The 16,269-nt window shown below is 46.1% G+C and overlaps 1 protein-coding gene across 2 annotated transcripts in view; it reads left to right on the forward strand.

Moving 5' to 3' along the window:
- Positions 1-16,269, forward strand: part of IFT122 (intraflagellar transport 122) — a 162,435-nt gene that overhangs the window by 18,063 nt on the left and 128,103 nt on the right. The window contains exons 2-4 of one of the 2 annotated variants that reach the window (XM_068111973.2): positions 5,518-5,584; positions 7,373-7,457; positions 8,629-8,707. In XM_068111973.2, coding sequence (XP_067968074.2) covers positions 5,518-5,584; positions 7,373-7,457; positions 8,629-8,707 — 231 coding nt within the window. Of the gene's footprint in view, positions 1-5,517; positions 5,585-7,372; positions 7,458-8,592; positions 8,708-16,269 lie in introns of both variants that reach the window. The other variant, XM_068111972.2, reaches the window with a different exon arrangement.

The following is a 16,269-nucleotide window of genomic DNA, read 5'->3' on the forward strand; positions in this document are numbered from 1 at the left end:
CTCTGTCACCTCGTCCAACCTCGTTGTCAGTCCCTCACGTACCATCTGACATTGCCTCTTCGTCGCTATCAAGTCGTCTTTTAGTTCTTTATGTGTCGCTTTTAACCCTCCTATTACCACTGTGTTCTTCTTTACCTGGTCCACTAACTCAGTCTGTCCCACTGTCAGCTGTTCTACTCCCAGCGTCAACTCCTCTATACCCCCTTGCAATTTTACAGTCCCCTTTCTCACCTCCTTCTCCATGCGCTCCTCACAGTGCCTCACCTCCTCGCGCACTCCTCCGACCTCCTCACTCACACCTCTTCTGATCTCCTCTCCCATCACTTGCATCTCCTGCCCAGATGCCACCCTCATCTGCTCCATTTCCTCCCTGTGAGCATCCAATTTAGTTTCTACCCCCATTCTGACCCCCTCTATCTGCTGCCCCATTTTTTTAACTTCCCTTTCCGCTTGGTCCCTCATGTCCCTCAATTTGCCTTCCATACTGTTTTCTAACCCCTCTAACCCCTTTTGCATCCCTTCCATTTGATTCTCTTGAGCGGCCATTCTGTTTTCTACCCCCATTAACCCATTTTTCACCTCTTTTATCCCGTTGTCTAACCCCTCAAATTTGTCGTCTAACTTCCCAAATTTCTTGTCTAATCCCTTAAAATTATTGTCTAATCCCTCACCGGTACCCCTCACTTCGTCCCTCATTACCCCCATTTGGTTTCCCATTACCCCCAATTGCTCACTCTGCAGTTTGAGGGACGCCTGCATTTGCGCCATAAATTGCTCCATGAGGGCCTGCATTTGGGCCATCCCTCCCACTTGTGCAGCGGGTGCGGCCGCCGTAGCTATGTGCGAGGCGCCATTTTGCGCGCCCGCAACCTCGTGCGCGAGGACGCCATTTTTTGAACCTGCCGCCCTCACTGCTTCGCTCTCCTCATGTCCCTCAATTTGGTCCTGGATCGACCCTGCCTTACTCTCCTCTACCGGAACCCAGCCGTCTTGATCCGCCATAGCGCGACTTTCAAAATTCGGGTTTTTATTTTTGTAAAACAAAATCAAATTTCGCCGTTAATAATTTCGAGCGCGTGAAGCGCGCTCCGGGTTCAATCCCACTTCCCGACACCAATTGTTACGGACACGACTTATTAAGATGTTATGATGGGCCGAGCGGAATGGCCGCCGTGTTCGCACAGTTTACCCGATTCCACTCGAACGTTGACTAAGTCGCGCTATGCTAAATCAATGAAGGAAAGGACACAACGGCTGGGATAAATTCAACGACACAAGGGGTACAGTTCTCAAGACCTCCGGAGGAGGATATAATATTGGTGATGCAGAAACGGGTAGATTACACGGACAGAGGTAAAGCACAGAAAGATGGGCACTTAGACACAGTCTTATCTTAGCCCCGACAGACCACAGACAAACGGGACAAGACTGACTTACACAGGGATTGATGGCAAGGAAGGGCAGGCAGTCGATCGCTCAAGGTGCACCTTGGCTCAGGGGCAGAATCAAACGCGGTCCGGTCCAGAGATGCGGGGAGGTATATCGCAGCGCTCGGGGGTGACGTCCTGTTCTCTCCAAGCTGAGGCGCATCTGACGTCACCTCCCCCTTTCTGCGCATGCTCAGCGGGGAGTGACACGCCCTCGGCTCGTTAGCTCCGCCCCAGATGGAATCGGTCCGCCGCTCCTATTGGGTGCGGGGGGGTTACCGGGCTCCGCCCTTGACGAGGAGCTGACGGCGAGCCCCTGCGTGGTAACCCCGTCGGAGCACATGGTCAATGGCGGCTAACCAAGCCGGAGTGAGGACGCGCACTCCCCGCGCCGCCGCCGCGCCGCCGCCGCTGTTGTTGTTGTTGGTGTTGTTGTTCCATTAGGAAGAGATGCGGGGAGGTATTGGGAGGTCCTAAACTTACTAATGGTGCCATACAATCACATTCTGGTGCAACGAAGAGTCAGAATTAATGGAAACGAGTCCTTAACTGACATAGACTAAGAATAACTAGCAAGATGTCCGAAAGTTGTCTACGTGAGATGCGGTGAACCTGGATGCGACATTTAATGGGGGAAATAGAGGAAGGTCGGTTCTACAGAGTGTTGTTTACAGGAAATGGGACTAGGGAATGGGGGATTGGGGATAGTTGGGAAGTATTGGGGAAATAGGGGAATATTTACAAGCGGATATGGATGGAGGCCAAATCCCATATCCGCAACAATATATATATGTATATATATATATATATATATTGTTGTGGATATGAGAATTGTTTTTTTTATTGTGTAGTAAATGGTAAAATATCACCCTCCTTCCTCCAGTTGTGTATAAAGGTCAAAAGGGCGTCCCGTAGTTAGGTCATATACAATCACGTTAGCCAATCATAGATTTCCTCCTTGTTGGTAGTTTATTTCCTTATTCTATGTAGGTTAAGGCTGTGTCTTCCATTAATTGACACTCCATTGCACCGAATTCAAATAGGTAGTATCCCCTTTCAATTTCCCCAGAACCTTCATGCGAATCCCCTTCTGTCAGCCGCATTACAAATTCCTCTGCGCGGTTTGCTCCAGTCCGCTGTTTCTTCGGGCTTGGGTTTTCGCCGCAGCTGCTGGGCGGTTTTCACCGTGACTCCATTAGCCACGAGGTGGGCTCGGAGAAGAGGGGGGAGGAGCCGCCGAATCCAGGGCGTTGGCCGCCCCTCGTCATCAAGGGCGGAGCCAAAAGAGGCCGTGCGAGCCAACCGGCACTGCAGTAGCGACCCGGTAGGCGTGCCCAGAGAGCTCGCGGAAAGAGGTGGAGGCACGATATAAAACGGGGGCGCATGCGTCAAGAAGGGAGTTAAGCAGATGAGTTGAGTCCACCGCAGCTGAGTCCACCACAGTTGAGTTGAGCTTTGACGGCAGTTTGGACCCGCTGCTGCGAGGCGGCGCCACCGTGCGGGCCAGATTGAGGAGGGTCGGCGGCCGCTCACCTCGAGCCTTGCCGTTTACACGGACCGGACCCGCATCCTTCCAGCTCTGTGGACCACTTGGACCTGCCCCTCCTTCCAGTCCTTCCATTCCTGCCTGCAATTTCCCCATTCGTGTGAGTTTGCTCATAGTCTGTTTTGTGTGTCTTGTCCTGGGGTATTAATTAAGACTGCATAGGTAAGCTAAGGTGCACTGTGTCCGCTTCTTCTTCTTCTGTTTTTACTTTATTATCCTTCCTTCTCCTTGGTTCCTTTCAATTGTGTAAATAGTAAATAAATCATATTTGTATTTCTTACCCTTTGCCTTTCTTTCCTCTACATCCGTCGTTGTTGTCTTTTCCCCATTGAATACCTGTGGCACGATTTGGCCAACGTTTGAGAATCGGGTCTAGTCTTTGTTAACGGATCGGGCCACGGCTGCCATCCGCTCGGCAAATTACCATCTTATCCGTGGTCACGAACGGGGCTGTGCACCGGCCTTTCCGGAGGTCGCGGTGCAGCTTCAGGGACCACGTCGGTCAGTAACAAACGAGGGGACTAATCCCCCCTCAAAGGGGAACCATAGGCCGACGTCGGGTTCCGTAACAATATATATATATATGTATGTATATATATAATTCCCTTCAAATCCACCACCCCCCCCCCCCCCCCCGCCTTTTTCCATCCTTCCTTCTCCCACACCTTTCCCACAGCATGACACGTATTACAATGATATTACAGATTAATGGTAGCACGGAGAGGGAAGGCCTGCAACTCAGCGCAATTGACCTCATGGAGCCAACTCATGAATGCAATCACTCTTTGGAGCTGTTCACTGCCTGGTGATTGCAATCCTGTTGGAGGAATTGTTGAGCATTAGCCAATGGGGATGCCCCGTGCAGGGTCAAAGAGCATGTGGTGATCCTTGCTCCCTGTAACTCCACTTCCCATGAACCGTGCTCCCTCGTGGCGACGCCTTGCCCGGGAAGTTTAAAAGACGAGCATCTGGAGCTGTTCGCGTCTGTTGTATGCGGGCTGGGAAGCCATTCACGGACAAAGCTGCATGCCTGTTTGTGCTGAGGAGTCACATGCCGGGACAACCTGCGTTGGGTCTGAGACAAGCTGTGCTGGATGAGACAAGCACGGGGCGAAGCCTAAGAATGGTGACGCCATGAGGTCCTTAGCACACAGCAGTAGCTCCATACTGACTTGCACGATCCTTTATTGATTTCCCTAAGAACCTCTAATTGGTATAACAGAAACGCAAAAAGAGCTGTCCATATTATGAAAGAACAATCGATGATTGGCCTCTTGACCCATCTATGAGAGGCACTCATTTGCACTTCACACCGTTTCCTCTAAGCATACTCTGCATATGCTGCACCACTCCTTACACTTTGCATCCACACACCTCTGCCTTCCCTTCCTTCCCCTTACCTTCCTTCCACTTTGGCATCAGCACAATCCCGCCTGTTCACATGGGGTAAGCAGGAGGTCGCACCTAAGCCTCATTCTATCTTCTTCTTCCTCTCTACTTTTCCCGGAATGATTGTGATGGCGTGCGTGTCTTATGTTTCAGAGTAAGTAAGATTGTATAACGCGCTTCTATAAGTGCTAAGGTGTATTCATTGCTTTTCCTTGTGTTTTTGATCTCTGTATGTGCTTGTAAATACGTGTTTGGATACTGACTGGTGGATATCGTTCTTGTGAATATTGGATTGTAAATACATGTCTTATTATTGGTAAACTGCTTTCAAACCTACTAACCATCATTTCCTTCTTTGGTTCAGCATAGTGTGTACATCATAAATCGACGGGACGTTTTACGCCACTAATTCGCTCAAACAGATAGCCGACTCCCACCCACGGTTTCGCTCGGCCGTATGTAATAAGTAGACGGTGTTGAGTCAAGAGCGAGGTTCCCTAGTTTTTTTTTTTTTTTTTTTTTTTTTTTGTATACTGAATCGAGGCTCGTGAAAGAGCTAACATTTATTTCACAAACAAATCAACCAGACAAACAAAACACACAAAAAGAGGGAGCGGAAGACAAGATGGGGAGAGAAGGGGAAGCACACAACCACAACATTTGAGAGCAGGGAGAAGTGTGGGAGGGAGAGGACTTGGGCGCAGGAGGCGTGGGAGGGTGAGGGCGGGGGGGAGAGGTATAAAACACAAGGGGACCGAAATTAGCGGGGGTAGAAAAGATCAAGGTTTTGGATGGGGGAGGATAAGAGATGGTGGTGAACCACATTATGGTGGTGAAGGAAGGTGGTGGTGAAGAAAAGCACAGTTAAGGTAACCAAACAACTAATAGGTAATGCGATAATTAAGAGCGAGGACCGTACTAGGTTTTGTGGCTTCAACCGGCGTCCGGAGTTGCTTAGCAACCTGTCAGGCCACAGAGTTATCCGAGGGTTGCCGGCTTCAGGTTTGGAGGTCCGGGAGTAGGTCCAAGAGACCTTTCATATTAAAAGTGCTCGTAATAATGTCCTGTAGGTTGCCTTAATCTTTCTTTGCTAATGAATTTCAACAATAATGTATGTAAAGTAACTTCCTTTTTCTTTCTTCCATTCTTGGGCAGTGTCTATGACATTGCTTTCAAACCAGATGGAACTCAGCTCATTGTTGCATCTGGAGACCGAGTGTTGGTAAGTAATACGTTCATTATTACTTCCGCCATGGAAGGTGGATGGAGGTTATGTTTTCATCACTGTCTGTTGGTCTGTCTATGAGCAGGATATCTCAAAAAGTTGTGGACGGATTCAGGTGAAATTTGGTGGACTGGATGGGTGTGTGCCGAAGACAGATTGACTCGATTTTGGTGAAGAACCGGATCAGATCTTAGGATTTATAAAGAGATTCTTCACCGTTGACAGATAGGGCCAAAAACGGTATACAGCATGATATTTCAAGAAGTTATTGATGGATTTTGACTTGTTGAGAAAACTAGGTGGATGAGTTGGGTAGGTGACAGGAACAAGCCGATTCGATTTTGGTTGACAGGTGACATACTCGTCGGAAATCGTTTTTGATCTTTTTTGCACACCATTCACATCGCATCACAATTTGCAATGAGGAATCAAAACTCTATTAATCACGTACTATTGAAATGTACCCTTTCAATGTTTACACCCTTTCGGCCTTTGGAACCGTTATAGGACAAGAAACGATTATAGCACGATATCAACAAACCCTGGTGTTGGGCTAGCGGCTAGGGTGCCGTCTTAGGATCCTAGGATCCTGGGTTCGAATCCCGGTCGATCGCTGAATTAACGCCAGGGGGGTTGACTCAGCCTGTCATCCTTCCGAGGTCGGCTAATTGAGTACCAGTTCACTGGTAATTCCCTGTTTGTCGTTAAAGGCGGCAAAAAGGGTTGGCGTCAGGAAGGGCATCCGGCCGTAAAACATTGCTTCAAAAAGGCGACCGAAAAACAACAACAACCATGGTTCCCGAAAAAGGCCAACCCCCGCTTTGTGGGGAAAAATGGCCTCTAAAGGTGGTTTATTTTTATTTTTATGTATCCCATAAATCTATGGATGGATTCGGATGAATCCACTAATTCACAGATTCTTAACTGGCGGCCCGCAGAAGGAAAACTGCCGCTCCATTGAGTATTGCCAGAATTTTAATTTTTTTACTGCCACTCACCTGCTGGGGACACCCGACAAATCTATGTATAATGGAGCAAGTGTGCATATGTATCATCAATATTCCAGGGGCAGATTCCGGATTTTTTGAAAGGGGGTTTCCAGAAAAATGAAGGGAATACTATCCATACTATCCATCCCTTTTCTTCCTGTTCCCTTCTCCTGCATTGTTAGTGCAATTAACCGTCACCTATTCTCGTGTCACTTCTCCATGAGCCTTGAATATCATATAACTGAAGAAAAAAAACAAAAAAAAAACTTTTCTTCCATTTGTTGAACTGCCTTCTGGAAATGGTTCAATCATACTCATCCTTTTAGGGCCCCAATCAAGCGATGCACCACCACCTCGTGTCACCTCTCCCCACCCCATCCACACTGACGATGTAGTATACCCCAATTAACCCTACCTATCTCAACCCTTTTACTTGCACGTTACTGTGTCCCCTCCTTTTCCTCCTTTTTTCCTGTTTGTTCATTCCCTTGCTTGTTTTGTCCAGCTATGGCCCCACTGTCAATGCATTGCCTTTTTACCCTCAGTCTTTTTACCCTTTTTACCCTTTTTTCCTTGCTCTTACTTGGGCTCGATCTTGTATTGAAACAAAGAGAAAATTGTACTTCGATATAGATATTGAACATGTGAGATCACAGCATCCATGATGGGAATGCCAAACGTGCAGTTCAATAGTTGAGCTAAAAAGAGTATTTGCCTTGATATTTGTTGTTGACTGTTGATTTCCTTGTCAGCTGTATATGATATATTGACGTTTTAATGGGCTGGTTGTGTCTAGGTATACAATGCCTCCGATGGAGTGCTGATTCGGGCACTTAGAGGACACAAGAATGCAGTTCACACTCTTTCATATGCCAGTGATGGTGAGGAATGATCTGCCCTTCAAATCTTTCTATTATTTCATCATTATTTTCTCAAAAATTGGACAACTATTATACTGAGATTTAGGCACTTGATAAAATTTGAACTTTAAGATCACATTATATCTTACTAACGAATCGGTCATTTTGTGTCACTACGCTAAATTCCTTGCTTGCCATTCTCTTTAAATCAGGGCTCAAAATACACAGGGGCTGCAGGTGAATTCGCACTTAAAAGCTACAATATAGTCCTCAAAAATCAGACGGGAGCGAAAAATTAAAAATATTGAGAGAAAAGTCACCCAGGTAAATATCAGCATGTATTGAGAGAAAACAATTTTACTACGTCTACCTTTGATTTTAGCGATCTGCTTGTGGACGCGGCCATGTTGTTTATTTACAACACTGGGCGTAAGCAATAAAGTCACGCAAGCGCACATGTGCTTTATTGCTTCACCGGTGAAAAGGGCCTCTCGCTGCACGGCCCTGGAGCGCAGTGGGCTGGATGTGGGTGACAATACGGCATCTCCCATATTCGATTCCAACATGGCGCAACCGGCACTAAAGAAGCTGCAAAAGCACTTCAAACTCATCTTATGAAACAAAGACAGGTACACCTACCGTCAAAGAAGAAGAAGAAAAAGAATCCTGTTTCCAATGAAAGCACCGTAAATGGGTGAAAAAAAGAGTCATAAAAGCCATTGAAAGTTTAAAACGTCAGTGCTATCCATTTGTAAAACTACAAGAAAAATCAATAAAAATAAGAAAACCTTAAAAAATAATTCGCACAAATACAGAAGGTAATTTTACTTACTATGTGGCTAACCTAAGTTAGTGTGAGTGAGTTAGTGAATAATATGAAAAAGTAGCCCGAAAAAACAACAAAAAAGAACCCCTGAAAATCAAAAAGTATCTCTCGAAAAAAATTAAGCTTGACAGTTTCTTTTTTATTTTGAGCCCTGCTTCATGTGGATATGGTACTTCCGACAGGGAATGTTTGCGGTGTCGATATGGCACATGCATGATGGGCTCAACGTTCTGCTCATCTACTAAAGTTTCCTTGTATAAATCACACTGTGTACATGTTTAAAACTCTAATTCTGTGTAATGTATTTTTAAATTGTAATTTTTGCTGCAGTTCCAAGTGCTTCTGCCATGCGTGCGTTACCTGTAGGTAAAAGATTCGCTTCTGGCTCTGCAGACCACTATGTCATCATCTGGACATCCAAACTTGAAGGACTCTTGAAATACACGTACGTACGTTGCTTCAGATGAACGGAACAAGTGTATTCCAAAGCTGCTATATCTCTGTTAAGAGATTGTTGCTGTATTATCTTTTGTGTCATTGTCTACTTAATAATAACAATAATAATCCTAACAGACATCATCATCATTCTGTCTTTGATGTATGCCTTTTTACATATATGATCTTGTTTACCAGGGAGAATTACAACAACAACAACAACAACATGCATTTTAAGGCCATGTTCCCTGCTAGAGCAGGGGTTAGCCTTGCAGTCCCCATGACAATCTTCTCCATTTTGCCCTATTTTCTGCATCTCTCCTTGTTAACCCCCTTGCCCACATTTCTTCTTCCACCATCTTTAGCCAAGTCTTTCTCGGTCTTCCCCGTCCTCTACTTCCTTCTACATTAACTTCCATCACTCTTCTCAACCAGTCACTTTCATCCTTCCTCAATACATGACCAAACCATCTCAACCTGTTCCTCTTCACAGCATCAATCACAGGCAATATTCCCATCATCTTTCGCAATTCATCATTTGTCTTCCTCTCTCTCAACAATACTCCGCACATCCATCGAACCATTCGCATTTCCACCCTTTCCAGCCTTCGTTGCTGCTCTACATTCATTACCCATGTCTCGCTCCCATAAATCATAACACTTCTCACACATGCAGCATACACCTTTCCCTTCAGCCTCAGCGACACTCTCCTCCTCATCAGCATCACCAGGGAGAATTAAAGGTACAATAATAATATGCCTGGTTTCTATAATAGTGTTGCGTTGATGTTGTATATTTTCTATAATATAATAGTGTTGCGTAAATGGTGATGGGAGCTAATGGGGGAAGATAAACCAGTTATGACATTAACATACATTTAGCCATAAGTGTGTGGTTTCTGTGTAAACTGATAGGGCAAGTGTTGAGGTTTGTTCAGGAGCTGATAAATGTGACCCCTCCTCTCTGGAATGTGTCTAAAAGCCTCCCACAATTCCCTTTTCCACCTCCTTAAACCCCTAAATCTTTCCTTTTGTAATCTGTGTATGTGTGCTTTATAAATCACTTTACCAGCTCCACAAGCCACTGAAAAACCCCCTTATCGGGGAAGGCAAGCCCCTGCCACGTGGAAGGTAAGAGCTACTAGAAGTGACAAGAAGCTGGGCATTGAGCCAATGGGAACAGAGCAGTACGGGAACAGTGGGGTTGGAGGTTCAGAGTGCGGGAGAGTTTGGGACCAACAGTATGGGAGCACGTGGGTCAAGAGTCTGGTCAAGCTAAGGGCTCCAACCACTTCATCAGCCGAATGAAGACGAGGTTTAGAACGACACTTGTAGCGCCTGGCAAGGAGAAGTGCATGTTGCGTTGGCCAGTCGCCCAAACCCGGACACACCTAAGCTGTCATCTATCTCTCTCTCTCTCTCTCGTCCCCTGCTGGTGTGTTGTGATTTGGGTGTGGCATCATGGCCGCCGTATGCAGCTGCTCTGTATTGTGGCGAGTCATCAGTGTATTGGTTTTGTCCCTACAGCTCCCCCATCCCTTCTCTCTTTTCCTGTTACATTCTATGTGCCTTTGGCGTTTTGTTTTCTGGTTTTCTACTCCTTTGTGTTTGAGAGAGAGAAAGATTGAGAATGGGCCTATTTTGGGTGCGGCCTACCTGTTTTTGATGACGCTTTGTAAGCCTTGTTTATATGCTTATAATGCGTTTTTGGTTTTCATTTTAGCTTGATTTATTTAGGTTTGATACCTTCTTGTCCGGTTCGGACAAGAAGGGGGCAATAATATCGCCGACATGGTGAATGTACGCTCTCGATGTGAGGATTCCGAGGGTTTAACCCAGAAGCAGGACATTATCCTCGCAGTTGGAAATATTATTGGCGATGAAAATATACGTGCTGCATCACGTATGAGTCAGAAAGTGGTTGTTTTTGTTTCAGACGATGAACTCGTCCATGACGTTGTAAGTGAGTGACTGTGGTTGTGGAAAGTTGGAAAGTGGTTGTAAGTAAGTCAGTTGTCATACCCTTCCTCCCGTCCATGGTACACGGAATCTTGTGGTGAGGCTGTTGCCCAGAAACAACTTGCCTTCGTCTCCTGGAAAGCAAATCCAACGGAAGGAAATCTCATTTCCTTTCACAAAGCCCGAAACAAGTGTGTGTCCACCCTCAGGAGAGCTAGGAAACAATATCTCTCCGTTCTCAAGACCGAACTCTCTTATCTGTCTCCCTCTTTCAAATCCTGGTGGCGTCTGGTCAAATCCGTTTGTGGTGTTTGTTCCCCCTCCATCCCCTCCCTTACCTCAAACGGCTACACGGCTGACTCCGCACGTGAAAAAGCTGAATGCCTCAACTCTGTGTTTGCCTCTAAATCTTGTGTCCCAAACCCATCCCTCTCTGTACCCACCATACCCAGTCGTACCCTGCTGCTCCTGGACTCCATGTCCTTTCCTCCTGACAAGGTGGAAAAGTTTCTGTCAACCCTCGACTCTGATTCTGCAACTGGACCCGACGGCATCAGCCCACGGGTCCTAAAATCCTGCTCTGCCGCTCTATCTCACCCTCTCTCTGTTCTCTTCACCCTCTCTTTTGCTCAAGGTCAACTGCCATCTGCTTGGAAATCAGCCAACATCACCGCTATGCACAAAAAAGGTGCAAAAACAGATCCTAGCAACTACAGACCAATCAGCCTTCTCCCAATTATCAGCAAAGTCATGGAATCCATCATTGCTTCGGATATGAAATCTTTCCTCTTCTCCAATGGCTTGATCTCTGATCATCAATTTGGTTTCAGACCAGGTCACTCTACTCTGGACATGCTGCTTCTGCTGTCTCAACAATGGATGGAGGTCCTCAATGCCAAACAGGAAATTAGAGCTGTCTCCCTCGACATATCACGTGCCTTCGGCACGGTCTGGCACCCCGCTCTGCTCACCAAACTCTCCTCCTTTGGTATCCATGGAAATCTCCACGCATGGCTGGCGGACTTCCTCTCTAGTCGTCGTCAACGTGTGGCCCTGAATGGGTTTCTCTCATCTCCTCTTCCTGTTCAGGCTGGAGTTCCCCAAGGCAGTGTTCTGGGCCCCGTGCTTTTTCTGGTCTTCATCAATGATCTCTCTGACTCTCTTGAAAATCCTCTCTATCTCTTTGCTGATGACTCCACTCTCTGCCGCTCCATTCCTCTTCGCTCAGATCGGCAGTCTGCAGCCTCCTCACTCTCTGAAGACTTGGACAAAATCACAGACTGGTCAAACAAGTGGAACATGTCTTTCAATCCTGACAAATCTCACACTCTTACTATGTCTCTCCGAAAAGATCGACTGGACAACCCTCCCATGTACTTTCTCAACAATCCTCTCCAAGAAGTTCTGTCGCTTAAGCTTTTGGGTCTCACTATCTGCCATGATCTTTCTTGGGAAAACCACATTTCCAAGCTGGCCTCCAAAGCCAGTCGCCGACTGGGCATCCTCCATCGTGCGAAGTCCTTCCTCGGCACACCTGAGCTCCTCACCACATACAAGGCTTTCATCCGCAGCTCAATGGAATACTGTTCTCCCCTATGGGCCGGTGCTCCTGCCTCACACCTAGCTCGGCTTCACGCTGTTGAAACCAAAGCTTTCCGAATTATTGCAATCTCCCGCGATGAAGCTATCTCTGAGGGCCTTTCACTCACTCACCGCAGGCAGGTAGGTGGTCTTTCTGTCTTCTACCGACTCCTCTCCAGCTTTGCACCCCCGGCTCTCTCTGTGCTCTGTCCCCCAAATATTCCTACAGGTCGCACAAGATCTGCCAGCAACCCTCTGATGGTTAAACTGCCGAAATCTCGGCTCTCTGCTCACCTTCACTCTTTCATTCCTCTTTTCTCCCGCCTCTGGAACAAACTCCCTCACTCCCTTCAATCCCACTCCTCCCTCCAGGTCTTTAAAACAGCTGTTCACCACCATCTCTTATCTTCCCCCATCCAAAACCTTGATCTTTTCTACCCCCGCTAATTCACCCCAGATCCACCTTGTTTGAAATTCCAACTTCTTTCCTGGAAGTCCTGGCAGTGTCCATATGTTTTATACCTCTCCCACCGCCCCCTTCCCTTGCCCCCCCCCCCCAAAGCCCTCGGCCTCTCTCAGATCTCTCGATGTCTCCATGTCTCTCGGTCCCTGCTCTCAAATGTTGTGTTTGTGTCCTTCCCCCTCTCTCCCCATCTTGTCTACCGCTCCCGATGTTATATGTTTTATGTGTCGGTTTGTCTTTCTGTGTGATTAATGTTCGCTCTTTCACGAGCCTCGATCTTGTATTTAAAAAAAAAAAAAAAAAAAAGTGCCGGAATAACCACAGAAAGTGGTCATTTTATGATGGCGTCACGAGGCTGACTCCCGCGACAAGAGTTGTTATATCAAACGCACCTGCGTTTATTTCTAGTGACAAGATTATGACCGTGTTATCACGTTATGGTGAAATGGTGTCCATGATCTCGACAATTCTTCTTGGTTGTCGGAATGAACGTGTTAAACACATCATGAGTTTTTGAAGGCAGGGTTACATGGTCCTACCAGACCGGGGGATGATGCGGGCCTCAATATCTCGTTTAAAATCAACTTTAAGGACACGAATTACCAGCTCTATGCATCGTCTGCCACCTTAACGTGTTTTCAGTGCGGAGCATTCAGACATTTAAAACGGTTTTGTCCCAAAGCCTTGTGTGTCAGGTGTGGCAAAAAGGTCACACTGATGCAGTGTGTAAGTAGGAGGTTACCCTTACACCACTAATTAACATTCCCATTGGGAAGGAGGTTAATGTGACCACACCGCTTAATGTTTCCAACGAGGAGGTGGTTACCGTTACTCCACAAATTAACGTTCCCAATGAGGTGGAGGTTAACGTTACTGCACCGCCTAATGTTCCCAATGAGTGTGAAACCAGCGGCTCAACCTCCAATGTTATTCCTCCTCGGCAAAGCGTTGCCAAGGATACTGAGTCTAAATTGGTGACTAGTAAACGAAGAGCACCTGATGTTAATGGCTCATCGGGTGCTGTTAAAAAAAGTTGTGCTCGATGTGCAGACTTTCGGTGCAAAAACTCTTCAGGATACTACTGAAAACTCATTGCAAAACGTTGACCAAATAAATGAAATGGAACAACCTGGATAAGTGTAACGGGATTCAAACGGTACAACATTGTGCTTCCATTACTCACACGGACGAGGGTGATGATGTAAATAAAGCTGACTGTGAGTCAGTGAATGATACATCATCGATCCAAGCACATGAAGGTGACCAAACTATAGTCCAACATAATTATGCCCATTTAGCAAATGAGGGTGCAAACACAAATCCACAGGAGTGTGGAAACAAAGATTTGACTTAGTCAGGGCCCTTCGGGATATTTTGGTTCAAATTCTTCCAAAAGCATCAAATTTGGCGCAGATGTTGCCCATGCCATACTCTTTCGATTTTTGACGGGCGCCAAGGGCGGTATGATCCGGGGACCATACCGGTCCATCCCGCCATGTCACCTGACCTATGACGTCATAATTAGGATATGCATCCAACCACATGGCGTACTATAAGTGGTCAAAGTTCAAAATGAATCGATCGAAAAATGAAGGCAGGGATCCATTTTTAAGGTTTTCATAAAATCCAATATGGCCGCCAGGTCACATGACCTATGACGTCATATTTATGACATGTATACAATCATGTATACATGAACCCGGATCATGATCGCACAAAAATTAAACACAAGGATATGGCATACAGTTCATAAAACATCAAAATCCGTACCTTTGTAATTAGACTGATGAACTGCATATGCCTGAAAATTAGGAAATAGACATGTAAATATTTCCTCTAATTGTCAAAAATAAGGTCAGAGTTCGATTACCCAACCCAGAAACATAAAATGGTGAACCTCGCGTAAATCTTGACAAAAACTCAAAAACCGACATGTTTGACTCAAAAATGACCTTTAAGATGACCTTGAGGGTTGACCTTGACCTCGAATCATCAAAATAACATCATAATTGGATTCCTCGACCTCGAAAACCCCTGAAAAGTGGTATCATACATGATTCCAACCCTTTTGGTTATTTAACTGATTTTCCTCTAATCCGGGTGGCGGCCATTTAGTATTTCGCCAATATGGGGCCCCCGGGGGGGGGGGGCGCGCCCGTCTTGGCGCCCGTCAAAAATCGAAAGAGTATGGCATGGGCAACATCTGGGCCAAATTTGGTGCTTTTGGAAGAATTTGAACCAAACGGCCCCAAAATATCCCTAAGGGCCCTGATTAACTCCATTTGAGGAAAGTCGTAGTCAGGCTGCCGATGTTTCCCAAACCCAGCACTCTGGGGACCCCCCAGACATTGGCATATTTGTTTCTAAAACAGGAATGGCTGAGGGTATTGACCCAGACCCCAGGGGGCAATTTCTGATTTATCAGAATCAGAGGTGGAGGTGGATGTGACTGTTTTATCACAATCAATGGTAGATCAGCCCCCACGTCCCTCCGCACCTTGTTCTCTCGTTTCTCAATGAAACATATAGACAAAGGAATGTTGTCATTGTTGATCATTTCCCTGATTTGGCTTCCTTTACTCAGGCTGCAAAACTGATCCTAAAAAAAATCTGAGGAACCAAACCTCACAAAATCACAGTTTCATCGACTAAGGAAAGTTATAACAAAGGCAAAGTTTGAGTATTCTCAGCGCCAGACAAAATTCACTAATAAATAATGAAGACACTCACTCTTGCAACTCTTAATATAAATGGTCAGATCCAAGTACTGGTAAATAGTTTATTCAAACGGAAACAAGTTGATGTGATCTTATTGCAGGAAACTCATATCATTGAGAAGGTTGAACATGACTGGAGCAGCATTTTTAAAGGTAAATGCTTCTTCAGTGACATGTCGTCTGTATCTGCTGGAGTTGGGTTCTTGTTAAAACCAGGACTTGTATCTGACTCTTGCCTCTTTCAGGAGGTGATAAAGGGCCGGTTTGCTTCCCTGGAACTGGTGATTAATAACCTAAAATTTATTATTTTAAATGTATATGCACCAAGTGAAAGTACTGACCGTAAAACCTTCTTTACTGTAGTGGTAAACCATTTAAAATTGTTTGACCTCAATCAGTGCATATGCATGGGGGGTGACTTCAATTGCACGTTTGAGCCCAAATTGGACAGAAACTCACCAGAACCACATCCCGAAGCCCATGGTGACCTCTCCCATTTCCTTTCCGTCGTGGGTTTTATTGATGTATGGTGCTTGATACACCCAAATGACCAACACTACATGTGGTGTCGATGCTCCAATGGCCAAGTGTCCTTAGCGAGGCTTGCCCGATGGTACACCACCCCACGTTTTAGGAATATGATAGCCTTCTCAAATATTGTCCCCTCTATCTTTTCTGACCACCACAGCACCACATGGTCACTATGGGTCTATCCTTTCCTCAATTCAAACATACTATTGCCGATTGGAAATTTAATACGTCTTTTGGATGATCCCTTTTTTAAGGAAGCCTTTCGCAATCTATGGATTTCCCTCTCCCGCGGGTCTCCCGATGTCCCTGTTCTCTGTTGGT

Source organism: Myxine glutinosa, chromosome 4 (assembly GCF_964187855.1).
Source record: "Myxine glutinosa chromosome 4, kmMyxGlut1.1, whole genome shotgun sequence".
In the NCBI taxonomy this organism is placed as follows: domain Eukaryota; kingdom Metazoa; phylum Chordata; class Myxini; order Myxiniformes; family Myxinidae; genus Myxine; species Myxine glutinosa.